Source organism: Schistocerca piceifrons, chromosome 4 (genome assembly GCF_021461385.2).
Source record: "Schistocerca piceifrons isolate TAMUIC-IGC-003096 chromosome 4, iqSchPice1.1, whole genome shotgun sequence".
Taxonomy (NCBI): Eukaryota; Metazoa; Arthropoda; class Insecta; order Orthoptera; family Acrididae; genus Schistocerca; species Schistocerca piceifrons.
The window spans coordinates 15,403,451-15,430,992 of record NC_060141.1 but is presented as its reverse complement, the minus strand read 5'-3'; the positions used below and the strand labels follow the sequence as shown (position 1 = coordinate 15,430,992).

The following is a 27,542-nucleotide window of genomic DNA, read 5'->3' as shown; positions in this document are numbered from 1 at the left end:
CAGACGTGTAATTACTGCAATGAAATTCCTGTTTCATACTTTAACACCTGGTATACCCCAAACCCCGATTGTCCCTAACAGTTTACCATTTCGCTTGAAACGTTTACAGTTCCTGGCGAACTTATGCCTTGACCGCAAACAAATCACAAGACCAGACGGTGCGTGTTGCAGGAGTGGACCTTACAGTCAGTTCCTTTTCACATGACCATCTCTGTGTGTGTCTCCCTTGTTAACAGAACACACAAGCTCTTCGCTCATTTCCCCAGTCACACTACTTCCAACGCTGTGTTGAAGGAAACTTTATAAACGAAAAATAAATTCTCCATGTGTGAAGTCTCGCACACAGCTATAAAAGAATACCCGGGCAAACCGGGTTTGTCGACCAGAATTTACTATAAATTTAAGTTTTGTAAGTAATAGATTTCAGCTATCAGTCGTCATATTTAAATTTTATTGGCAGATCTAGATTTCAGCTAGAAATCAGCCATTCTCAATGCACTATCATTTTTGATCAATGCATGTAATGCGTGTTGGTCGGCCTTCATCCAGAGTTCATTGAATACTACTGTTTCTGGTAGTTTTCAATGAACTGTGGATGAAAAAAAGGGCTCTGAGCACTATGGGACTCAACGTCTTAGGTCATAAGTCCCCTAGAACTTAGACCTACTTAAACCTAGCTAACCTAAGGACATCACACACACCCATGCCCGAGGCAGGATTCGAAACTGCTGTTGTGGACTGGCAAGACAGCCAATCCACAAGGACGGGAGGCCGAAGGGCACGCGTTAAGCTCACGCAGGATGGCCTGAGGTCTGGAACAGGTAAAGTAATTATACTAGCAAGAAAAGTACGTAGCTACTGGAATACTTAACTTTAATCCATAACTGGTGAACATCGGTCTGACGGTACATGCATCACAAGATAAATAGCAATTGATAATGGCGCCTTGCTAGGTCGTAGCAAATGACGTAGCTGAAGGCTAACTATCGTCTCGGCAAATGAGAGCGTAATTTGTCAGTGAACCATCGCTAGCAAAGTCGGCTGTACAATTGGGGCGAGTGCTAGGACGTCTCTCTAGACCTGCCGTGTGGCGGTGCTCGGTCTGCAATCACTGATAGTGGCGACACGTGGGTCCGACGTACACTACCGGACCGCGGCCGATTTAAAGGCTACCACCTAGCAAGTGTGGTGTCTGGCGGTGACACCACACCTGCGACCGTAGCAGTCCCGCGGTTCTGGACTGCAGCGCCAGAACCACACGGCCACCGCGGCCGGCAACTGTGGATGAAGCCAGACCAACACGCATTACATGCACTGATCAAAAATGATAGTGCATTGAGAATGGCTGCTTTCTAGCTGAAATCTAGATCTGCCAATAAAATTTGAAAAGGACGACGGATAGCCGAAATCTATTATTTAAAAGTCAATATGACAGTCTCTGAGTGCAACAGCCTTCCGAATGGAAGGTAACCTGATAAATTTAAGTGTTAGGAAGGCATTTCTGAAGGTATTTGTATCTAATGTAGGCTTTCACGCAAGTGAAGCACGGACAATAAGCTGGTCAATGATGTGAAAAGAAACTTTTGAAACGTGTTGCTACCCAAAAATGCTGAAGTTAGATGGGCTGACCGACTAACTAATAAAGAGGTGGTGAATTGAATGTAGAAAAAAAGATAGTTGTTGCAGAACTTGACTAAAAGGAGGGATCAGTTGACAGGGCACACTCTGGGGACGGTGAGTTTAGCGCTGGAGGGAAGTGAGTGTGCTAGACACTGCAGAGGTTCACCGAGCAACGAGTAAAGCAGACTGGTGCAAACGGTTGCCGGCTGCGGTAGTTGTTAGGCAAGGCTTCCATAGCATCGAACAGCATGGAGACCTGCATCGAAGCAGTGTTTGTGCTGAAAACCACAACAACATTCTAACATGCAGTAAAACGATACTTTCATGTATCCTATTTGTGTTATTTGCAATAAACAAAGAAAAACACATAAGCGAAGTTTCTTCAAAGTAAGTGAATTGCAATAGCCTTTTTTTTTTTCATTCACACTTCCAGTTCATTCCGTGCAAACTTGCGATGACACAATAAACACAATCATCCTTTTTTTCACATCTTGAAAGTCCCATAACGTATGTATTAGGTTGTCGCATAAATTCGTAGCGTTTTTCCGTAAGTTAACACAACAGATACATATAACAAAGATTTTAGTCGTCAATAGTATATAAAAGACTTTAGTCGTCAATAGTATGTTTTCCTTCACTATGAACAACAGTCTGCCGACGCTGGGTAAACTTTTAGATTCCGCTACTTTTGGAATAACGTGATTTTGTGGCGAAAACTCGTCGAACCATGTTCGGTGCATATTTTCATCCGGAAAGGAAGTTTCTTGAAAGTTGTTCGATGGAGAGCCTGAAAGGTGAAAATCTGACGGCGCAAGACCAGGTGGGGAATGACTTTTCAACCCAGCTCCTATACAGGGTGTTACAAAAAGGTACGGCCAAACTTTCAGGAAACATTCCTCACACACAAAGAAAGAAAATATGTTATGTGGACATGTGTCCGGAAACGGTTACTTTCCATGTTAGAGCTCATTTTATTACTTCTCTTCAAACCACATTAATCATGGAATGGAAACACACAGCAACAGAACGTACGAGCGCGACTTCAAACACTTTGTTACAGGAAACGTTCAAAATGTCCGTTAGCGAGGATACATGCATCCACCCTCCGTCGCATGGAATCCCTGATGCGCTGATGCAGCCCTGGAGAATGGCGTATTGTATCACAGCCGTCCACAATACGAGCACGATGAGTCTCTACATTTGGTACCGGGGTTGCGTAGACAAGTGCTTTCAAATGCCCCCATAAATGAAAGTCAAGAGCGTTGAGGTCAGGAGAGCGTGGAGGCCATGGAATTGGTCCGCCTCTACCAATCACCGAATCTGTTGTTGAGAAGCGTACGAACACTTCGACTGAAATGTGCAGGAGCTCCATCGTGCATGAACCACATGTTGTGTCGTACTTGTAAAGGCACATGTTCTAGCAGCACAGGTAGAGTATCCCGTATGAAATCATGATAACTTGCTCCATTGAGCATAGGTGGAAGAACATGGGGCCCAATCAAGACATCACCAACAATGCGTGTCCAAACGTTCACAGAAAATCTGTGTTGATGACGTGATTGCACAATTGCGTGCAGATTCTCGTCAGCCCACACCTGTTGATTGTAAATTTTCACAATTTGATCACGTTGGAATGAAGCCTCATCCGTAAAGAGATCATTTGCACTGAAATGAGGGTTGACACATTGTTGGATGAACCATTCGCAGAAGTGTACCCGTGGAGGCCAATCAGCTGCTGATAGTGCCTGCACACGCTGTACACGGTACGGAAACAACTGGTTCTCCCGTAGCACTCTCCATACAGTGACGTGGTCAACGTTACCTTGTACAGCAGCAATTTCTCTGACGCTGACATTAGGGTTATCGTCAACTGCACGAAGAATTTCCTCGTCCATTGCAGGTGTTCTCGTCGTTCTAGGTCTTCCCCAGTCGTGAGTCATAGGCTGGAATGTTCCGTGCTCCCTAAGACGGCGATCAATTGCTTCGAACGTCTTCCTGCCGGGATCCTGGAAATCTGTCTCGATACAAACGTACCGCGCCACGGCTATTGCCCCGTGCTAATCGATACATCAAATGGGCATCTGCCAACTCCGCATTTGTGAACATTGCACTGACTGCAAAACCACGTTCGTGATGAACACTATCCTGTTGATGCTACGTACTGATATGCTTGATGTTAGCAGTACTGTAGAGCAATGAGTCGCATGTCAACACAAGCACCGAAGTTAACATTACCTTCCTTCAATTGGGCCAACTGGCGGTGAATCGAGGAAGTACAGTACATACTGACGAAACTAAAATGAGCTCTAACATGGAAATTAGGCGTTTCCGGACACATGTCCACATAACATCTTTTCTTTATTTGTGTGTGAGGAATGTTTCCTGAAAGTTTGGCCGTACCTTTTTGTAACACCCTGTATAATGTTTTTTGTCAGTTTAGTAGAATACGAGCCAGGGGAGGGGGGGGGGGGATACAGTGGAGTAGCATCGCTTCACGCAGTCTTCCTGGTTGTTGTTCTTGGACTGCAAGAAGTCGCAGTTGTTGACAATAAATCTGAGCAGTAATGGTCATAGCCTGGGGAAGCAGTTGGTAGTACAGCGCACCGTCTCTGTTCCACCAGATTCATACCATCATCTGCTGTGGATATGCGGAGGTCTCAGTGAGGGGACTGGTTACTTTGTCTGGGCTCAACCATTTCTTTCTTTTCCCCTATGTTAGCATAAAAATAACCATTTATCGTCACCAGTGCTGTTGAAAAGGCAGTTAATGACGAGCAATCGGAGATGCACACATGGACACCCACTGAAATTTGTGATTTTGGCGTAGAGCGTCTGGTACCCACACACCCGATTTTTGAACCTTTCGCACTGCATGCAAATATCCCACGATGGTAGGTGGGTTGATTGATTTGAGGGAGGAAACCAAACAGCGAGATCATCGATCCCGTAGGATTAGGGAAGAGTGGGGAAAGAAGTCGGCTGTCCCCTTTGAAAGGAATCATCCCGGCATTGGCTGAAGGGATTTAGGGAAATCACGGAAAGCCTAAATCAGGATAGTTGGTTCAAATGGCTCTGAGCACTATGGGACTTAACTTCTGAGGTCATCAGTGGTCTAGAACTAATTAATCCTAACTAACCTAAGGACATCACACACATCCATGCCCGAGGCAGGATTCGAACCTGCGACCGTAGCGGTCACATGGTTCCAGACTGAAGCGCCTAGAACTGCACGGCCACACCGGCCGGCTTAAATCAGGATGGCCGGACGTTGGTTCGAACCGTCGTCCTCCAGAATACGAGTCCAATGGGCTAACCAGCGCGATGGTGGAATGACCATAGTTCGTCACATTTGCCAGTTCTCTGGTACAATGACATTAATCATTGTGAATTAATGCGCTTAAACTATCTTCATCAAAGCCCGAAGGTCTTCCTGAACATGGACGGTCACTAACGTCAACACAATTTTTTTGCGTTCTCCGTCCAAAGGCATTCTCCCCACACATGGCGCAGATGTTTCTGGTTGTCTCCGCTGCTGTCAACCCTGTATTGCACTGAAACGTTCCGATTTCTCCACTTTTCACACCATTTTCTAGCGTCCACAGGTCGACCCACTATCTCCAAATGACAAAATTACAACATGTGGCCTCGAGTAGCAACAGTGAACTGCAAATAAAAAATGACAGTCGATAAATACGTGGTGTATCTAAAAAGCTAGGTGTGTCTAAAAAGCTAGGTGAATGGTATCAGCCGGCCGAAGTGGCCAAGCGGTTTTCTAGGCGCTGCAGTCTGGAACAGCGCGACCGCTACGGTCGCAGGTTCGAATCCTGCCTCGGGCATGGATGTATGTGATGTTCTTAGGTTAGTTAGGTTTAAGTAGTTCTAAGTTCTAGGGGACTGATGACCTCAGAAATTCTATAGTGCTCAGAGCCGTTTCAACCATTAGAATGGTATCATATCTGAAACGCAACTTGTGTGCGTGCATGTGCATGGGTCTTCAGAGACTTGAGGAGAGTCGATACATGGCACGGACTGCATGTGACTGGATGTGTAAACAGACTGCGACCAGTTGAACGTAGACGGTGTGAGTGGAAGCAAGGTGTGAACATCAAGTTCTGCTACAAATTGTGGAAACTGCAACTGAGACACAAGGAATGTTGATGTAGGTGTACGGGAGGGAAGCAGTGAGCAGAAAATGTGTTTACGAATGGTTTAAACGCTTCCGTGAAGGGAAGGAAACAACTGAGGATGAGCCACGTTCAGGTCTGCCGTCGACAAGCAGAACCCCAGGAAGTCGTACTCCCGATTTGTGCCGCACGAGCTCACAGACGAGCAGAAAGCACAACGGATGGAAACTGCTGGTGACTTCATTTCCATGTGTGACCAGGATCCATTGATCCTGAACACCATCATCACAGGAAATGAGACCTGGTAGAATCAGTTCGATCTGGAATCAAACCGGCAATTGATATCATTGTGTTCACCGTCTTTCCCACGGCCAAGAAAAGAACCGTCTGCAAAAAATCCTAGGTGGAAACACTATTGATCGCCTCCTTCGACAACGACGGCATCGTCCACAAGGGATTTGTTCCCGCAGGTCGAACCATTAATGCTGCAATTTACCATTCCATTTTGAAGCGATTGCTACAGCGTGTCCGGCGGTTTCGGCCAGAGTTGCACAGGACTAGAAAATGGATGCTGCTCCAAGACATGCCCCTGCACACTGCGCGATCCGTGTGCGCCAGTTACCCTGATCTGCCTCCTGCGGACTTCATCCTGTTTCACCGCTCGAAGGCGGCCATGGACGATGAGCGTTGTGCGCACGTGAATGCCATCAAAGATCGTGTGACAACCGTCTGCGATCGATTCCACAGGAGGCCTTTACTGACAGTTTTCGGAAGCTGTAAGAACGTTGTCAAAAGTGTGCTGCAGCGGGTGGCGACTATTTTCAAGGGCAATAAAGGACGTTCAACTGTATCTTTTGTTTTATTTGCTGTCTGATAGCAATCACCAAACTTTTTAGACCCACCAAATATACCCGTAGCAACCGGAGTGCCAACATGTAAAACAAATGCTATGATCTTGTACAAAAACCTGAAACGCCCTGCTAAACCGGCAGGACAGGACAGGTAGTTGAAACTGTCGAAAGGGGCCAAAATGAGCGGCTGTCAGTTACACTCGAACACATAACTTTATTTATTTGACCACAGTCCAAATCCTTGAACTTAGTTATCGGCTGAATACGCCACACTATCTTATGGCTTAAGGGCACAACCACTTTAATTAAAAAAAGAAAAACGGCTAAAAGCCATTAACTCAAAATTCAAACCCCAAAAAGAATATTTAGAAGACAGAAGGTCTCACGTTAAGTAAGTTCTATAATTTGGCTGAAGGGCCAAAAATCTAACACTTGAAAAGCAACAACCTTAATTTAAATACGGCTGAAGGCCGATAAATTAAGACTCAAGGTAAAATTAAATAAAATGCACAAGGCAGAAGGCCTTATCTTCAATTAGGCTGAAGGCTCCAAAAGGTCTGATGCTGGAAAGGTAAAGATCCTTAATTTAAAAACGGCTGAATGCCCCATGATTTAAACCTCGAGGTACAATGAATTTAAACTACAAAGCCATATCTTAAATCAGGCTGAAGGCCTCAAACAGTCTAACACTTGACAAGCAAGGAATTTTAATTTTAAAGTGGCTAAAGGTCCCTGACTTAAAACACCACTAAAAACACTTCAACTTTAATTCAAAAACATCGGCTATGAGCCATACAAATACACACAACAGAAAATAAGAAAAGGCAGTGCAGCTAACGCCGCTGAAGAGTTTCGGGGGACGTCCAGCACTTGAAACACTAACGATCACTTAGGTGAGACAGGCAGTTGGCCCAACCATTCTCGATCCAACGACAACCCAACCAACAGGCAGCTAACGGACCCACCGACAAGGTAACTTCCGCTCCACTCGACCAGCACACCACTGGGAGTTCAATGCAAACGTAAAAGGCATGGACGATCACAACCAAGCATACATTAAGCTGTCGAAGCACACACCATGCTGGACAGCGACAACACGGTGGGGAAAGGACAGTGCCTAAATTTACGTCAACGGCCAGGGCAGGTAACCGGAACGTTAACGGCCACAAGGCAGAAAACTCCGCTGTTGCACTTCAATTCAAAATAACGAAATACAGTTAGACTCCACCGGACGGTGGCTAAACCTTCGCCAACTCGAACACACTTATTGTTGCTCGCGGGAATGTCCCAACAGCCAGCAACGAGAACCAAACGGCACAATGTGAACAGACTTGACCTGTTGGTAAATTAAATCCAAACTTTCGTGTCCAGGGTCGGTGAGCCACGGAACTCGTAGCAATGGGAACAGCCCCACACACTCCGACACTGCATAGAGGCCGCCAGCGGTCCCGGCCAAACTACGCCCCGCGGAGATTACCTCGCTGCTCCACGCCGACCGATCGACTGCTCGCACAGCACAGCCGGAAACTACAGGGTGTTTCAAAAATGACCGATATATTTGAAACGGCAATAAAAACTAAACGAGCAGCGATAGAAATACACCGTTTGTTGCAATATGCTTGGGACAACAGTACATTTTCAGGCAGACAAACTTTCGAAATTACAGTAGTTACAATTTTCAACAACAGATGGCGCTGCGGTCTGGGAAACTCTATAGTACGATATTTTCCACATATCCACCATGCGTAGCAATAATATGCCGTAGTCTCTGAATGAAATTACCCGAAACCTTTGACAACGTGTCTGGCGGAATGGCTTCACATGCAGATGAGATGTACTGCTTCAGCTGTTCAATTGTTTCTGGATTCTGGCGGTACACCTGGTCTTTCAAGTGTCCCCACAGAAAGAAGTCACAGGGGTTCGTGTCTGGCGAATAGGGAGGCCAATCCATGCCGCCTCCTGTATGTTTCGGATAGCCCAAAGCAATCACACGATCATCGAAATATTCATTCAGGAAATTAAAGACGTCGGCCGTGCGATGTGGCCGGGCACCATCTTGCATAAACCACGAGGTGTTCGCAGTGTCGTCTAAGGCAGTTTGTACCGCCACAAATTCGCGAAGAATGTCCAGATAGCGTGATGCAGTAATCGTTTCGGATCTGAAAAATGGGCCAATGATTCCTTTGGAAGAAATGGCGGCCCAGACCAGTACTTTTTGAGGATGCAGGGACGATGGGACTGCAACATGGGGCTTTTCGGTTCCCCATATGCGCCAGTTCTGTTTATTGACGAAGCCGTCCAGGTAAAAATAAGCTTCGTCAGTAAACCAAATGCTGCCCACATGCATATCGCCGTCATCAATCCTGTGCACTATATCGTTAGCGAATGTCTCTCGTGCAGCAATGGTAGCGGCGCTGAGGGGTTGCCGCGTTTGAATTTTGTATGGATAGAGGTGTAAACTCTGGCGCATGAGACGATACGTGGACATTGGCGTCATTTGAACCGCAGCTGCAACACGGCGAACGGAAACCCGAAGCCGCTGTTGGATCACCTGCTTCACTAGCTGCGCGTTGCCCTCTGTGGTTGCCGTACGCGGTCGCCCTACCTTTCCAGCACGTTCATCCGTCACGTTCCCAGTCCGTTGAAATTTGTCAAACAGATCCTTTATTGTATCGCTTTTCGGACCTTTGGTTACATTAAACCTCCGTTGAAAACTTCGTCTTGTTGCAACAACACTGTGTTCTAGGCGGTGGAATTCCAACACCAGAAAAATCCTCTGTTCTAAGGAATAAACCATGTTGTCTACAGCACACTTGCACGTTGTGAACAGCACATGCTTACAGCAGGAAGACGACGTACAGAATGGCGCACCCACAGACTGCGTTGTCTTCTATATCTTTCACATCACTTGCAGCGCCATCTGTTGTTGAAAATTGTAACTACTGTAATTTCGAAAGTTTGTCCGCCTGAAAATGTACTGTTGTCCCAAGCATATTGCAACAAACGGTGTATTTCTATCGCTGCTCGTTTAGTTTTTATTGCCGTTTCAAATATACCGGTCATTTTTGAAACACCCTGTATAATCACCAGAGCAAAGATAGTACAAGGTGCGAATATCGACACACACCGCTGCTGCCTCTCGCGGACAGAGGGAACAACAGCATAATCGCAGTAACAGCGGGAAACCGAACACAGAACAGGAACCAAGGTTTAAACCGACGCGTAACATGAGCCCAACACGGCTCAGAACCTGAGACAGGAGTGTGATGATTACAGGATGTGATTAAAGCGGATCGGTCTGATGGACAGTTGTGTAATGTGACAGTATGGGCAACCGGCAGACAGTGTTGAGTGGTCGCCGGTTGTCGCGGATTACCCGCGCTGCGCCGCGCTGCTGCCTGGGCGCGCTATTGAGCCACTCCGCCGCGCGCACCTCTGTTGTTGACAAACTGGCGGGCGGCGTGACGTCAGCCGGAGCCGCGTCCCAACTTCCGGCGGGAATTTATGCGGCGCGGCGCGGCGCGGCGCGGCCAGGTGCTGGCTGCCGGCTCGCGCCTCAGCAACTTGGGGGCTGAGTTTGGCGGCCCGGCGCCGCTTTTGTGCCGCGGCGCCTTCCGATTTACGGACGCGCGAGCCGAGTAGTTCTCACTTCTGCTGTCGTCGCTGACAACGGAGCTTTCGGTTTAAGCATAACATTAGCTCCCAGCTCTGCAGCTGCCGTCACGCGGTTTGCGCACGATGAGGCCACCGTGTGTAGCGCCGTGAGTTGAAGGACTCACTGCCCCCCCCCCCCCCCCCGTCTCTCTCTCTCTCTCTCTCTCTCTCTCTCTCTCTCTCTCTCTCTGTGTGTGTGTGTGTGTGTGTGTGTGTTTTAAAGTCACATCTGCGGGAAGAGCGGAGTTCATATAAGAAATCTGATTTGATCAATTATAAATGGTTCTGAAAGCCTGCGACTGTGAAAACAATAGGTTTGTTTACAAATAACTCGTCTGCTACCAGTCACGATTTTCTTTATTTTATTTTTCGCACGACGCGTTTCGGGAAGTGATTCCCATTTTCAAGTGCGTTTTTTGTGTTTGTTGTGTCCTTGCTATGTGATGTTGTCAATGTGTGAGATTCTGCTTCATTTCGCTGACTTTAAGTTTCTTTATGGTCCATTTGTGCAGAGTCTCACACACACTAAACATCACACACGACATGTGGTACACTTTTAAACATCCAAAACATTTTTCATAAACCAAAACTGTTTTGAAAAATGTTATGAAATATGTTTTCGATGTTTAAAAGTGTACAACAGGTTGTGTGTGTGTGTGTGTGTGTGTGTGTGTGTGTTTGTGTGTGCGTACCGCAGTACAAATGGGCCATAAGGAAACGTAAAGTCAACAAAATGAAGCAGAATCTCACACATCGACAATATCACATAGGAATGACACAGCAATCACAGAAAACGTACTTCAAAATGGGAATCATTTCCCGAATCGCGTCGTGCGAAAAATTAAATAAAGAAAATCGTGAGTGGTAGCAAACGAGTTATTTCTAAACAAACCTATCATATAGGAAATATTTGAAGCGTAATAAATGAATCTACACTTACATCTACATCGGCACTCTGCAAATCACATTTAAGTGCCTGGCAGAGCCTCCTCGAAACACCTTCACAATTCTCTATTATTCCAATCTCGTATAGCGCGCAGAAAGAACGAACACCTGCAGAGGAGGACAAAAGTATTCAATTCGGGCATTGGAAGTAATCGGAGAAGTAAACCGTAAATCTGTTTTTAACTGAAAATATATATTTTATTCTTTACAAATGTGTAATACATATGTCAGACCGAACGTATGCAGAACAACAAGTAACAAAACACACATTATGTAAAAGAAATTGAAACACACAATGGACAAAATTATTCAGACACGCAGCAGTCAGTATTTGGTTATGCGTTCCTTTCTCTGTTTTACAGCCCTCAATCTTTGTGGCATGGAGTAAACAACCTTTTCCGTTTCATCCGAGCCGATATTCAGCCATTCTTCTTCTATCAATACACGCAAATGTGTGAAACTGCTCGCATGTCGTTTGTACAGTCTCGTTTTCAGTTCATTCCAGAGGTTTTCGATGGGATTGAGGTCCGGGGACTGCGGTGGTGTGATGAGGTGATGAGCCGTGTTGTATAGGATTCTCAGTTGGACTGTTTCCGCCGTATGCTTAGGATCATTCTCTTGTTGGAAATAAAAGGCACCTCCTACATCCAACTTCGCAGCACTTTTCATCAGATTTTGTTTGAGTATATCGAGGTAGACGAATTTGTCCATGGTGCCTTCAATAAAGACAAGCTCGTCAGCACCTCGGGAAGACATCCATCCCCACACCGTCACACTGCTGCCTGTATGTTCGATGGTCGTTTGCATGTTTTTCCGGGCTCCCACTCTGTGTTTGCTTCACGCTACACTAAACTGCTTCCATCCACGTGGCTCAAAGAAAATTTGCATTCATCACTCCACAGAATCTTGTCCCAAAGGTCACATCCTTGCCGATAAATTCTTCGGCAAAAACCATCCCCTTTTTTACGTTACACTTACTTGCGAACGGTTTGCGCCTTGACACTCTGGCACTGTACCCAGCACTGCTGAGGCATCTGCGCACTGTTCTGACCCTAATTTCGGTACCAAAGCCTTCTGCCAGTCCTGCCGCTATACAAGGGGCCGCTTTCGGCGGATCGTTTTTCACCATTCGAACTGTCTCCCTCTTATATCTGTTCGTGAGTTTCTGAGGACGCCCCTGTCGTGGACGATTGACGACAGTTTTCTCTTCTTTCTATTTGTGGAAGATACTAAATATTTTCGGCTTCAGTTGACGACATTGCCTATTTCTGCATATGATTTTCCCCTCACTATGCATCCCCACAATAAGCCTTCGCTCTTCCACTGTCGTTTCCCCACCTTTACGGGGCACGGCGCTACGTTGGTCTTTTTTGACGAGACCTGAGCTTTCCTGTAGTACGAGACAGCTGCCTTGCGTACACTGACTGCTTGCTGCTGCCGAGTTGTGCCTTCAGACTGCCGTTACGTTGTCAAGCAGGGCGGTGTCTGATTACTTTTATCCTGCGTGAAACGCACTCCTGTGATGGTAACACAGAACTAATCGTTCCAGGTAGATGGTACGGTGACATTCGCATAGCCGACGTCTTTCGAAATATTCCCTGCATTATGGCACAAACGCAGACACATCAATTACAACTGACCGTGAGATACGCAACTGACCTGTGTCTGAATACTTTTGTCCGTCTCTGTATATCTTTCCGTACGAGCTCTGATATCCCTTATTTTATCACGGTGATCGTTTCTCCCTATGTGGGTCGGTGTCATCAAAATATTTTCGCATTTTCAGGAGAAAGTTGGTGATTGGAATTTCGTGAGAACATTTCTCCGGAATGAAAAACGCCTTTGTCTTAATGATGTCCATCTCAAATCCCGTATCGTTTAAGTGGCGCTCCCTTCCCTATTACGCGATAATACAAAACGTGCGGCCCTTCTTTCAACTTTTTCTTGTACTCCGTCAATCCTATCTCGTAAGGATCCCGCTCGGCGCAGAACTCTTCTAAAAGAGGACGGACAAGCTTAGTGTAGGCTGTGTCCTTAGTACGTCTGTTATACAGGGTGAAAAGTATTTAAACCGACAAACTCTGGGAGGTTGAAGGGGACATCAAAACAGATATTTTTCCCTAATGTCGTTTTTTCCTATGAGGAGTATTTAATCCAGTAGAGGAAGATTTCTCTGGCGGCAAATCGATTAAACCAACAAACACATTTCCATTTTTTTATGACCGAGAGACAACAGATTAACCCAACCCAGTTTCAATTACAGTAGATTTTCAAAAATACCTCCACTGACACGCAAACAAAGGCTACACCGTCGGATCATGTTCTGTTTGACACGGGCAAAAACCCCAGGAGTATCCTGAATTGTTCCTGCTGCTGCTACTATCCGGGCAACCAGATACTCTTCTGATGCAACAAGAGTTGCAGAAACAAGGTTACACATCTCCCCCCACACAAAAAAGTCCAGAGGGGACATATCTGGGGATCGAGCAGGCCATGGTACAGGACCACCTCTGCTAATCCACGTTTCTGGGAGCCGTCGGTCCAGGAATCGACGCACATGACGACTGTGCCGGCGCCCCGTCATGTTTGAACCACATGCGTTGTCTTGTAGGGAGCGGGTCGTCTTCCAGCAATTCTAGCAATGCTTTGGAGAGAAAATTGTGATAGTGCCTGCCATTTAATGGCCTAGGTAGCAGATACGGCCCAATTAAACAGTCCCCCAACAACACCGACCCACACATTAACGAAGAACCGCACTTTATGAGCGCTAGTAGCTGTGGCATGTGGGTTATCCTCACTCGAAACGTGAATTGTGCATGTTGAAGACTCCATCTCACCCGAACGTTGCATCATCGGTAAATGACACAGAGGATGGAAATGAAGGATCATTTCACACCGTTCCAGGTAGCACTGCGAATACTGTGCTTTGGGTGGATAATCAACTGGTTCCAGGTTGTGGACACGCTGTAAGTGAAATGGACGTAACAATTGCTCTCGAAGGACTGTTCCTACATCGTCTGATTCGTCACCATGTTACGTGCAACTGCACGAGTGCTGATTGAAGGATCCCGCTCCACATGCTGCTAGACTGCTTCCTCAAATTGCAGCGTTCTTATCGTGCGACGGCGTCCCTGTCCAGGTAATCTGCTAAATGTCCCGGTCTCACGCAGACGTTGGTACACAGCAGCAAAGGCCGTATGATGCGGGATACGGCGATTAGGATATCGTTGTTGATAAACCCGCTGTGCAGCTCGTCCGTTGTGGTGCGCTACGTAGTACGCACCAACCATATCAGTGTACTCCCTCCACGCGTATCGCTGCATTGGTAAGCAGAGACAGAGCACTACTACACTGGCGGACAGCAGTTGCCTACAACTGAAGAGCGTAATACGGCCTCCACTGGCTTAAATAATCCTCATAGGAAAAAATGACATTAGGGAAAAATATTTGTTTTCATGTACTCTACAACCTCCCAGAGTTTGTCGGTTTAAATATTTTTCACCCTGTATTTCCTAAGTGTCCTGCCAATAAAACGCAATCTTTGGTTAGCCTTCGCCACAACATTTTCAATGTGTTCCTTCCTATTGAAGTTGTTCGTAATTGTAATTCCTAGGTAGTTATTTGAATTTACTGCTTTTAGATTTGACTGATTTATCGTGTAACCGTAGTTTAACGGATTCCTTTAAATACTCATGTGGAAAACCTCACACTTTTCGTTATTTAGTGTCAATTGTCAATTTTCGCACCATACAGATATCTTTTCTAAAGCGTTAGGCAATTTGTTTTGATCTTCTGATGACTTTACTAGTCGATAAAAGACAGCGTTATCTGCAAACAACCTAAGACGGCTGCTCAGATTGTTTCCAAAATCGTGTATGTAGATAAGGAACAGCAAATTGCCTGTAACACTACCTTGGGGAACGCCAAAAATCACTTCCGTTTTACTCGATAACTTTCCGTCAATTAATACGAACTGTGGCCTCTTCGACTTGAAATCACGAATCCAGTCACATAACTGAGACGATGTTCCATTGACACGCAATTTCAATGCAAGTCGGTTGTGTGGTACACTGTCAAAAGCCTTCCGGAAATTCAGAAATACGGAATCGAACTGAAATCCCTTGTCGATAGCATGCAACACTTCATGTGAATAAAGAGCTAGTTGTGTTTCACAAGAGCAATGTTTTCTAAATCCGTGTTGACTATGTGTCAATAGACCGTTTTCTCCGAGGTAATTCATAACGTTCGAAAACAATATATGTACCAAAATCTTGCTGCATATCGACGTTAATGATATGGGCCTGTAATTTAGTGGATTACTCCTACTACCTTTCTCGAATACTGGTGTGACCTGTGCAACTTTCCAGTCTTTCGGTACGGATATTTCGTCGAGCGAACGGTTGTAAATGATTGTTGAGCATGGAGCTATTGCATCAACATACTCTGAAAGGAACGTATTTGGCATACAGTCGGGACCAGAAAACTTGCTTTTAGTAAGTGATTTGAGTTATTTCACTGATCCTTGGATATATACTTCTACGTTACTTATGTTGGCAACTGTTCTTGACTCGAATTCTGGAATATTTACCTCGTCTTCTTGCGTGAAGGCATTTCGGGAGGCTGTCTTTAGTAACTCTGCTCTTGGCAGCACTGTCTTCGATAGTATCCGCATTGCTACCGTGGAGAGAAGGCGTTGATTGTCTTGGCGCTAGCATACGTTACATACGACCAGAATCTCTTTGGATTTTCTGCCAGGTTTAGAGACAAAGTTTCGTTCTGGAAACAATTATAAGCATCTCGCATTGAAGTCTGCTCTGAATTTCGAGCTTCTGTAAAAGATCAATTCTTGGAGATTTTGCGCCTGATTAAATTTGGCATGTTTTTTCGTTTTTTCTAACTGTGTTCTTTCCCGTTTTGTGTACCAAGGAGGATCAGCTCTGTCCTTTGTTAATTTATTTTGTATAAATATCTCAATTTCTGCCGATAATACTTCTTTGAATACAACATACATCAGGCCTACACTCGTATTGTTAATTTGGAAGGAGTGGAGTTTGTCTCTCAGGAAGGCGTCAAGTGAATTTTTAACTGTTTTATTGAATGGGTATTTTCTTCGTTTATTTTTGGAGGATTTGAGCGTTACAATATTATTCTTGCTACGACAACCTTGTATTCACTAATGTCTGTATCCGTTTTGTCGTTCGTTATTAACTCAAGATTATTTGTTGCTAAGAGGTCAAGTGTGTTTACACAATCGCGTACTATTTGCGTGGGCTCATGAACTAACAGCTCGAAATAATTTTCGTAGTGTGCGTGCGTTTAGCACAATTTCCGATGATATTTTATGCGTACCTCCGGAATTAAACATGTATTTTCGCCAGCATATCGAGGGTAAATTAAAGTCACCACCAATTATTATCGTATGAGTCGGATACGTGTTTGAAATCAAGCTCAAGTTTTCTTTGAACCTTTCAGCAACTGTAACGTCTGAATTGGGCGGTCAGTAAAAGAGTCCAATTATTATTTTATTCCGGTTGCCAACAATGACCTCTGCCCATACTAACTTACAGGAACTATCTACTTCAATTTCGCGACAAGTTAAACTACTTCTGACATCAACAAACATGCCACCGCTAACCATTTTAGCCTATCCTTTCGGACCACTGTCAGGTTCTTCGCAGAAATTTCGGCTGAGCTTATCTCCGGTTTCAGCCAGCCTTCAGCGCCTATAACGATTTGAGCATCAGTGCCTCCTATTAGCGCTTGGAGCTCTGGTACTTTCCCAGCACAGCTACGACAATTTACAACTGTTTTATCGATGGTTCCTGTATGTACGTTCTTCCTGTTTTCGGCCTGCGCCTTTGTGACTGAAGCCCTTTTCGTGTTTTCCCAAGACCTTCTAACCTAGGAAACCGCCCAGTCCACGCCACACAGCCACTGTTACGCGTGTGACCACCTCCTGCGTATAGTAGGCTTCTGACCTGTTTAGCGGAACCGGAAACCCAACCACCCCGTGGGGCAAGTCGATAAATCTGCAGCCTACACAGTTGCAGAACCGTCTGAACCTCTGACTCAGACCCTCCAGAGGTGCTACAAATGGTCAGCTCTGCTTTCATCTCGAAAGCAAGACTGACAGCCTTTACCACTTCTGTTAGTCGCTCTAAACCAGAGAGAATCTCTTCTGATACAAAGTGACACACATCATTGCTACCTATTGAGCCACCACCAGCAGCTGGCTGCACTTTGTAATCATCATGGCATCCGGAAGGACACGTCCCGCCTCTTGAATGACTCCACCTGGTATGCACATCGGCTTTCTTGGCCTTCTTGGCAGCCATGTCCGTTAAGGGGCCCCAACTATCAATAATCCCACCCTCTGCGACTAACTGGATCTTGTAGGTTGAGAGGTTTCCTCTGAAACAGGACAGGTGGCGGCATATATATATATCTATATATATATAAACTGGTAGAAGCGGACCTCGGGGAAGATCAGTTTGGATTCCGTAGAAATGTTGGAACACGTGAGGCAATACTAACCTTACGACTTATCTTAGAAGAAAGATTAAGAAAAGGCAAACCTACGTTTCTAGCATTTGTAGACTTAGAGAAAGCTTTTGACAATGTTAACTGGAATATTCTCTTTCAAATTCTGAAGGTGGCAGGTATAAAATACAGGGAGCGAAAGGCTATTTACAATTTGTACAGAAATCAGATGGCAGTTATAAGAGTCGAGGGACATGAAAGGGAAGCAGTGGTTGGGAAAGGAGTGAGACAGGGTTGTAGCCTCTCCCCGATGTTATTCAATCTGTATATTGAGCAAGCAGTAAAGGAAACAAAAGAAAAATTCGGAGTAGGTATTAAAATTCATGGAGAAGAAGTAAAAACTTTGAGGTTCGCCGATGACATTGTAATTCTGTCAGAGACAGCAAAGGACTCGGAAGAGCAGTTGAACGGAATGGACAGTGTCTTGAAAGGAGGATATAAGATGAACATCAACAAAAGCAAAACGAGGATAATGGAATGTAGTCAAATTAAATCGGGTGATGCTGAGGGAATTAGATTAGGAAATGAGACACTTAAAGTAGTAAAGGAGTTTTGCTATTTAGGGAGTTAAATAACTGATGATGGTCGAAGTAGAGAGGATATAAAATGTAGACTGGCAATGGCAAGGAAATCGTTTCTGAAGAAGAGAAATTTGTTAACATCGAGTATAGATTTAAGTGTCAGGAAGTCGTTTCTGAAAGTATTTGTATGGAGTGTAGCCATGTATGGAAGTGAAACATGGACGATAACTAGTTTGGACAAGAAGAGAATAGAAGCTTTAGAAATGTGGTGCTACAGAAGAATGTTGAAGATAAGGTGGGTAGATCACGTAACTAATGAGGAGGTATTGAATAGGATTGGGGAGAAGAGAAGTTTGTGGCACAACTTGACTAGAAGAAGGGATCGGTAGGTAGGACATGTTCTGAGGCATCAAGGGATCACCAATTTAGTATTGGAGGGCAGCGTGGAGGGTAAAAATCGTAGAGGGAGACCGAGAGATGAATACACTAAACAGATTCAGAAGGATGTAGGTTGCAGTAGGTACTGGGAGATGAAGAAGCTTGCACAGGATAGAGTAGCATGGAGAGCTGCATCAAACCAGTCTCAGGACTGAAGACCACAATAACAACAACAACAACACACACGCACACACACATATATATATATAGATGGATACAATTAGTAGTTGAAGTTATTCCACGAAACACTATTTTCTTCCACTTGGTGAAAGGTCTCAAGCCTATTATCTCAAGTATGCCTAGTTGCTGTTCATCGCATTTCGTTAGTGTCCAGCTTCCAGCACCGTATGTTAATATCGGCTTCATTACAGCCTTTTACACATAACTTTAGTTCTCCTGAATAGTAGCTTAAATTTTAGATGTTTTCTGATGCCATGCTAGTACTTGTTGACGCACTGCGTTTGTTCTTGCAGTTTACTTCTGATCCAAGGTATCTGGAACTACGCTTCACTGCTGCTCGGCGAAGCAGTGTCACGGAGAGAACGACCCCTGTGCTGTCCAGCTGCTCCCTGCTGCTCCAAGCTACAGGCGGGTGGCGACCGTCTGCCCATGGCGACAGCCTGTGCTTTTTCAGCCTCAAAGGACAGGCACTGCTTTTGTCTTCCAATGTGTGACCTTGTCTAACGCCGTGTGAAGAGTCCTTAGCAGATGCACAGCGTTCACACTTCTGCTATAGCACTCTGAGTCACGTGCGTGGGTGGAGCACTAACTGCAGCTGCTCTATCTGCCTCAGACTGTACGGCGGAGGTCGGAGGACGCCTGCTAGGACATGACGTCACGCGGATCGCCGTCCTGAGTACTCACGTTACACCTGTGCCCGCCGAGGTACGAATGCAAAACACTCACGTTACACAAAGGGACACACTGTAAAACTGACGTACGCTGGAGGAAGTCGTGCCACGCGGATTCGGAGGTGCCGGAGACATTCAGCAGTATAGAGCCCAAGTTCTATTCGCTCCGTGGCGTCCACAGTTCGCAGCTGCTGCTGTAGTGGATTTTCTTTGAAGACCGTTACCCTGGGAAGAGCCTCTCATCATCCACATGTCGCATGGGGTGTTTCAGGTACAGGCTGTTCAGAACCCTTTGATGAGGCGGGTAGCCCGAAAGGGTTCGGGCTTCATTCCCAGTTTCTGGGGCGATGACGACCCCCATCTGCTGTCACTCCGATGGGTCATGCCTGGTGAGGTGAAGATGGCACTGAAAGCGTGGATCAGCTGAGCTGTTGCTGCTCGACTGGCTGATTTGTCATTTTTTTGGAATTCAGCCACCGCTGCTACGAGCACCCCTCCACCCCCCGTCGGCAGCCATCCACTTACGCCACCACCAGAGACCATTCACTATTAGCTGGGTTTTAAAAGTGTTCGATGGATCGAAGATCGGCATGGAATTTACTGAAAAGACGTCGGTCAGGGAGTTCTCGTTGGTTTTCGCCTCACACGTGACTAAGTCATTTGTAACGATTTGGTGTCGTCAGGAAGCATTTTTCGACGTTTTCCACGCCGCTCTCTTATTTACAATAAGCGCCAACACCTGGTTCGCTCACATCCGTCGCAGTGCCTGTCATCCGCTGATTTTATTTGTCTCTCAACTCAGCTTAGACGAGGATATTGTACAGAAGAATGTAAAAAAAAAAAAAAATAAAGAAAGAAAGAAAACTGCCGGCTGGAGTGGCCGAGCGGTTCTGGGCACTTCAGTGTGGAACCGCGCGACTGCTACGGTCGCAGGTTCGAATCCTGCCTCTGGCATGGATGTGTGTGATGTCCTTAGGTTAGTTAGGTTTAAGTAGTTCTAAGTTCTAGGGGACTGATGACATCAGAAGTCCCGTAGTGCTCAGAGCCATTTGACCCATTTTTTGTAAAAAAGACTAAGGATCTTTTAGACGACGATCAGCTCGGCTATAGGAAAGAGAGGCAGTTCTGACGTTGTGGTCTATAATGGAAGCAAGAAAGTAGAAAAATGAAGATCCGCTTACAGGATCTTTCGACTTGGAAAAAGCATTAGACAACGTAAAGTGATGCAAGGTGTTCAAAATTCTGAGGAAAAAGGGGGTAAGCTATAGGGAAAGACGGGTAATATACAGTATGTACAACAGCGGACGACCAAGAACGAAGTGCTCAGATCAGAAAGGGTGTAAGACACGGATTTAGAATTTCGCCGCGACTGTTCAATCTGTACATCGGAAAAACAATGATCGAAACGAAAGAATGGCTCGGGAGACGGATTAAAATTCAAGGTGAAAGGAAATCAATGACACGACTCGTTGATGACATTGCTATTCTGAGTGAAAGTGAAGAAGAATTACAAGATCTGTAGAACGCAGTGAACAGTCTAATGAGTACTGCATCGAAGAAAGACCAAAGTAATGAGATGTAGTACAAGAGAACACCGAGGAAATATCAGAACTGGTGATCACGAAGACGATGAAGTAAAGGAATTCTGCTTACAAGGCAGCAAGATAACCCATGTCGATCGGCGCAAGGAGGACATAAAAAAGCAAGCACTGGCAAAAAGGGCATTCCTGGCCAAGGGAAGTCCCCTACTATCAAACGAAAGCCTTAATTTGCAGAAGAAATTTCAGTTAGTGTACGTCGTCAGCAGAACATTGTATGGTTGTCGGACAGTGGGAAGACCAGGACAGAAGAGCATCGGAGCATTTGAGATGTGGTGCTAGAGTGAAATGTTGAAAATTAGATGGACTGAGAAGGTAAGGAATAACGAGGTTCCCAGCAGAATCGACGAAGAGAATGACATATGGGAAACACTGAGAAGAAGGGACAGGCTGAAAGGACAACTGCTAAGACATCAAGGAATAACTTCCATGGTTCTACAGGGAGCTGCAGAGGTTGTAGAGGAAAACAGAGATTGAAATACATCTAGCAAATAATTGAAAACGTAGTTTGAGGTGGAAAGGTTGGCATAGGAGAGGAATTCGTGGGGGATCGCACCAAATTAGTGAGAAGATTGATGACCACATCCCCCCCCCCCCCCAAAAAAAAGAAAGGTTAACCAGCACTCGGTGGCTGGGTCTGACATTATATGCATCGTATGTAAAGTCCTGTTTTTAAGGTAGTCGTGTGATCGAGATGCTCTGAAAATCGCAGCGTCCCTGTCCCGTATGTGGGTATGTGTCTTGTCTGCGGCTGCTGACTTCAGCGCAGGTGTGGTGTGTAGAGATCGTGGCATAACTACGTCCTGTAATACTCCCAGCTAGCTCTAGGCCACATTTCGGTGGAGGAATGCCCTTTAGAAGGCTGGAACATGGTCGGACTGCAGGATCCTCTTGGCGTTGGCAGCTGTAATTATAAGCGGTAGTCTCTTCAAGTCGCCACGTGGAAGCGGTCTGGGCGGAATCTGCGACGTTTGATTGTTGGGTGGTAGGTCACCGCTGTCAGGGCCTCATGTGTTACGGCCACTCTTTTCAGCCGTGTTTTGTTGGTGTTTGTCATCATGGAGCTTTGAGCTTCAGAACTGATCGCGGAGTGGCAGCGACACCACAAAGTCGGCGGGAGGCAGGCTTCAGCGGACTGTACACGGCCACGCCATTTTCCCACGGTGGCGCAAGTGGTCAGTGGCGGGAGCCCTGCGACGTCTGAACTACTTCCTGCCCAGGTGGAGGTATAAGTCAGGTCTGCCGCAGAAGTGGGGGCCGCGTACAGGTACTGTGGAAGTGCAGTATCCTCTACTTCCACTTTATGTTACAGATAACATTTAATAATGAATCCATTTTACTTTCATTCTTTCTTCATGTTTTACAACATATAATCCTTAAGCTTAACATCAGTAGTCAACGGAACGGTTTTACTTAACAGCTGTTTTGTTAAACCTTTAAATGTAAAGGGGGTGGAAGGGCCGGCCAAAGTGGCCGTGCGGTTAAAGGCGCTGCAGTCTGGAACCGCAAGACCGCTACGGTCGCAGGTTCGAATCCTGCCTCGGGCATGGATGTTTGTGATGTCCTTAGGTTAGTTAGGTTTAACTAGTTCTCAGTTATAGGGGACTAATGACCTCAGCAGTTGAGTCCCATAGCGCTCAGAGCCATTTGAACCATTTTTTTTTTGGGTGGAAGGGCTGACCCAGTAAAGTGAACATTTCAATTCCAGTGGTTTTATTAACTACCCAAAACAATGTCAAATAGAAATTGACAGGCGCCACTGAACCAAGGTTAAGAGACATTCTTTACAGAAATCATATCAAGTTATTTATTAACTTTAACAAGCAACTGTAGTTAAGACACATTATTTAAGACCCTTTTCAATTGCAAACTTTAACATTACATGTAAAATAACAGTTGACACACAGCCTCAACTTTAACACGAATGCTTAACATGTACTTATTAAACTTAACTTGGACAATCTTGCAAATCGAGCACGAAATTATTCAAATGCCCCTTGACTTGTAAGATGAACTTACAGTAGAAGCGTGTATTCGTCATTGCCATACTGGCGTATCACCCGGAGTGATGGTATGGGGTGCCATTGGTTACACGTCTCGGTCACCTCTTGTTCGCATTGACGGCACTTTGAACAGTGGACGTTACATTTCAGATGTGTTGCGACCCGTGGCTCTACTCTTCATTCGATCCCTGCGAAACCCTACATTTCAGCAGGATAATGCACGACCGCATGTTGCAGGTCCTGTACGGGCCATTCAGGATACAGAAAATGTTCGACTGCTGTCCTGGCCAGCACATTCTCCAGATCTCTCACCAATTCAAAACGTCTGGTCAATTGTGACCGAGCAACTGGCTCGTCACAATACGCCAGTCACTACACTTGATGAAATGCGGTATCGTGTTGAAGCTGCATGGGCAGCTGTACCTGTACACGCCATCCAAGCTCTGACTCAATGCTCAAGCGTATCAAGGCCGTTATTACGGCCGGAGGTGGTTGTTCAGGGTACTGATTTCTCAGGATCTATGAACCCAAATTGCGTGAAAATGTAATCACATGTCTTTTCTAGTATAATATATTTGTCCAATGAATACCCGTATATCATCTGCATTCCTTCTTGGTGTAGCAATTTTAATGGCCAGTAGCGTAAGCCATATGACTGTACACGAACTTCGATAGCTCCAGTTTTCAGAGTTGTCTCTCTATAAGAAAAAGTTACGAGAAGAGGTCGCTTAACACTAGAAAGTCTAATATCTCAGGTAGTTATAGGCAACAACAAAAACTATCTTCATAGCTTTAATCTGGCTGGTTTCAAAGAAAAAGTTGAGTTTTTGACTGAAGAAAATATGTATTGTTTTGCTTTCCGTTTGCTGTTTCGTTGTGTCTCAAGCATGGACAAATGATGGTTCTAGTAATATAAAGAACAGAAAGAAAAAACTGAAGAGCGTGAGGGGTCAACGCAGTAGCTTCATAATGCCGTTTCACCACCACTTTTAGGAACCGTTAGTGTTAAGGAGAAACTTAGCGAGGCATACAGACTTTCAAACAATGACAATAACATGAAGGTTAATAAGAATTGCGAAATTTTGTCCAAAATTGTAGAGGGCATTTTCCTTTGTAGAAATTCTGAAACTACCTTACTTGTACATGGTGAAAAAGACGATTCAGTAAATCAGCGGTCTTTAGAGAATTACTAATTTTTGTGTCTATATTGGATTCAGGTTTAAAGAAGCACTCAGAAACCAGTGCAGACGTTAAAGATGTTTCTAAGACGATTCAGAATCAGGTAGTTGCCACGAAAGAGGTAAGGACGGAAATTGGAAGTGTTTCCTTTGTAAATATCATGGCTGATGCCCCAACAGATATTTTGGAAGTCACTTAAATGGTTCTTGTTCTACGGTACGTATTGAATGGAGAAATATTTCAGTGTTTTTGGGATTATTTATTCCAGAAGATGGAACAGCAAGCGGCATGTTAAAACGCGTTTTAGCGTAATAGGACATAATCCTTCGAGGAAATGGACAAAAATTTATAGCCCAGACACTGCATGGTCCAAATGTCATGAAAGGTAAAACAGCAGCAGTTGAAGCAAGAATCATAGCTGTTTATACTAATGCACATATCATCTACTGTTATGCACATCAGCTTAAATCAGTAAAAAGAAACGCAGCAAGTATTTCACGAAACCCAAGAATAGCCGGCCGGAGTGGCCGTGCGGTTCTAGGCGCTACACTCTGGAGTCGAGCGACCGCTACGGTCGCAGGTTCGAATCCTGCCTCGGGCATGGATGTGTGTGATGTCCTTAGGTTAGTTAGGTTTAATTAGTTCTAAGTTCTAGGCGGCTGATGACCTCAGAAGTTAAGTCACATAGTGCTCAGAGCCTTTTGAACCATTTGAACGAAAGAATATTTTTCTCTAGCATTCTGCTTATTCCAATATTCTTCTCAAAATCGTGGCAACCTGTATTCATTCTCAAGAAGCATAGGGACGTAAGCATTCCACTTCATCTTCTACGACGTCCAGTTTCTAAGGTACGGATCAGAAACAGAACTGTAAGAATTTGTAACCTTTAAGAAACAACCATTCTCAAATTTACTGAAAATCGACTGAAGGTCAGTCCACCACAGAAGCAACAAAAATTTTAAAATACCCGAGTGATAAGAGCGTCAAAGTGTGGTTGGACCTTTTCATAAGATTATACCTCATTCTGAAAGAACTTACAAGTACAACCAAGTACAGTCTTGAGAAATTAGTGTGTTTAAGGCTAATTAACTCGTAACAAACTGCTATTTTAGAATTAAGAAAAGCGAAGTACTGTGAGTATCGTTCAGACCCTCTTTTCATAGAAGCTAAGGGAGTTTGTGATTGCGCATACAATGGAGAGATATTTTTCTACTAAACACTTAGTAGCTACTATATTGTTCTACAAGAAATGCTTTGCTAGGTTTAAGGATGAACATCCTACACAGCAGATACTATTGGCCACTGAAAACCTTGAAACTGAACTAAATGCATGTTGTAGGTCTGATATTCATTAACTATGCAAAATTAACTGACTAGATGAAACTTTCTTGGAAAAAATGTCTTAGTCAAGTTACGAAACTGATATAAATCCCCTTCACTGTACCCATAACTACATCAGAGGCAGAACACTCCTTTTCCATGCCGAAAATAATAAAACCCTTCTGAAAAACACTATGAATTCGGAAAAACTAAATGCCCTTGGAGTGCTTTCAACCAAGAAGTGTTTCATCAGGTGGCATCCAGAGACGAAGAAGAAAATTAAAGTTCTTCTCGCGCAAAAAATAAGAATGGATTTCCTTTTTAAATGAATAGATCAAGCTTTAATCGTAATAATTTAGGTTAAAGTAAGTAAAACATATTTGACTTTTGCCAAAGAAAAATCGCCAAAAGCCATACGTTTTCAGAAGTTATTTTGTCTATACGACCAGTTTCGGCATCTCATTGATGCCATCTTCAGGCCTATGGATTTCATGCATCGACAATCAGGTATACTGGATCCATCAGTATCTGAATTTCGTGAATTCGGTTTTGGAATCTTTACTTCGAAGACTTGATGGCTCGAGCTATGAATCTATCGATACATATCTTACTGTCTATACATGGAATGCATAGGGGCCAGAAGAAGGCATTAATGAGATGGCAGAACTTGTCGTCTAAGTAAAATAAGTTATGAAAATATACGGCAGTTTGGAGATTTTTATTTGTGTAAATATTTGACAGGCCGCTGTCCCATATCCATGTCGGATCATCAGAGATAGCTAGCTTTATTGTGGTAGGATTTTCGTTTATACATTTTGCTTCCTTTTACATCATTTTAAAACAAAGACTAAAAATTTTCTGGGCAGCATCTTCGCTGATTTTAACTTTGAGCCGCCACTGTGTTCCAGGTATGCGAGTAGCACTATGAGGACACAGGGCTATCTGCGAGTAAATGGTTTCGTGAACGCAGTCTGAGCTTGCGTATTACAGTGACGAAAAGTGACTGGCACTTCTTTCTTTCTTTTGCTGGTGCCTTGTTCCTCAATTTCACAGGGTCGGCACGGTTAGGAACGGATTTCTCAAGGTTAGTTATAAGGGGTTGCGGGATGCCCTTCCTGCCACCACCCCGTACCCCAGCTGTCTGTGTCTAGTGTAATCCATGGCATAGTGCGAACGTGTTCAGATGTCTGCGACTCGTGTAACTGAGACGGAACGTGGGGACCAGCCCAGTATGCACCTAACAGGATGTGGAAAACCGCCTAAAAACCACATCCAGGGTGGCCAACACACCAGCCGACGTCGGTAATCCGCTGGGCGGATTCGATCTTGTGCTGGCGCGCCTACCCAAGTCCAGGAAGCAGCGCATTAGCGCTCTCGGCTAACCTGGTGGGCGAAAAGCGACTGGCACTGATTTGTTTAAAATCACTGAAACTTCAACAGGACTAACAAGTGAATTGCAGTAAAATAGAAGCCAATGTGGAGGCCCAGATTTGCTTAAAAGGTACAACTCAGCAACATTTTACTTTAATCTCAAGTAGTTGGCCAACCAGTGACCTGGACTCACCTGCGGGCGCGGGCAGGTGGGCGAGCAGCAGCGCCGCCAGCAGTGACGTCACAAGGGCGGCCATCCCGCGAGCCTTCAGAAGCAGCAGCAGCAGCAGCAGCAGCAGCGTCGCCGCTGAGCGCAGCCGCCCCACCCTCCTGGTGCCGCCATCTGCTGGCAGAAGAGACACACGTCACACGTGCGAAAGCTGTGGGCTACCTGCCGCAAGGAAACGCAAAGTGTGCAGGGTGTTCCAACAATTCCTACTACTGTTTTCTATGGCTTTCTATGGCTTGTAGAAAAAAGTTTTGACAGGAAACCCACATCCACAAACGTACAATTTGTATATAAATTA

At 45.1% G+C, this 27,542-nt stretch overlaps 1 protein-coding gene across 1 annotated transcript in view; it reads right to left on the bottom strand.

Annotated features, from left to right (window-relative positions):
- Positions 1-27,282, bottom strand: part of LOC124795540 (discoidin domain-containing receptor 2-like) — a 590,808-nt gene extending 563,526 nt beyond the window's left edge. The window contains exon 1 of the mRNA XM_047259613.1: positions 27,209-27,282. Coding sequence (XP_047115569.1) covers positions 27,209-27,272 — 64 coding nt within the window. The 5' untranslated portion in view covers positions 27,273-27,282. The remainder of the gene's footprint in view (positions 1-27,208) is intronic.
- Between the last annotated feature and the right edge of the window lie 260 nt (positions 27,283-27,542).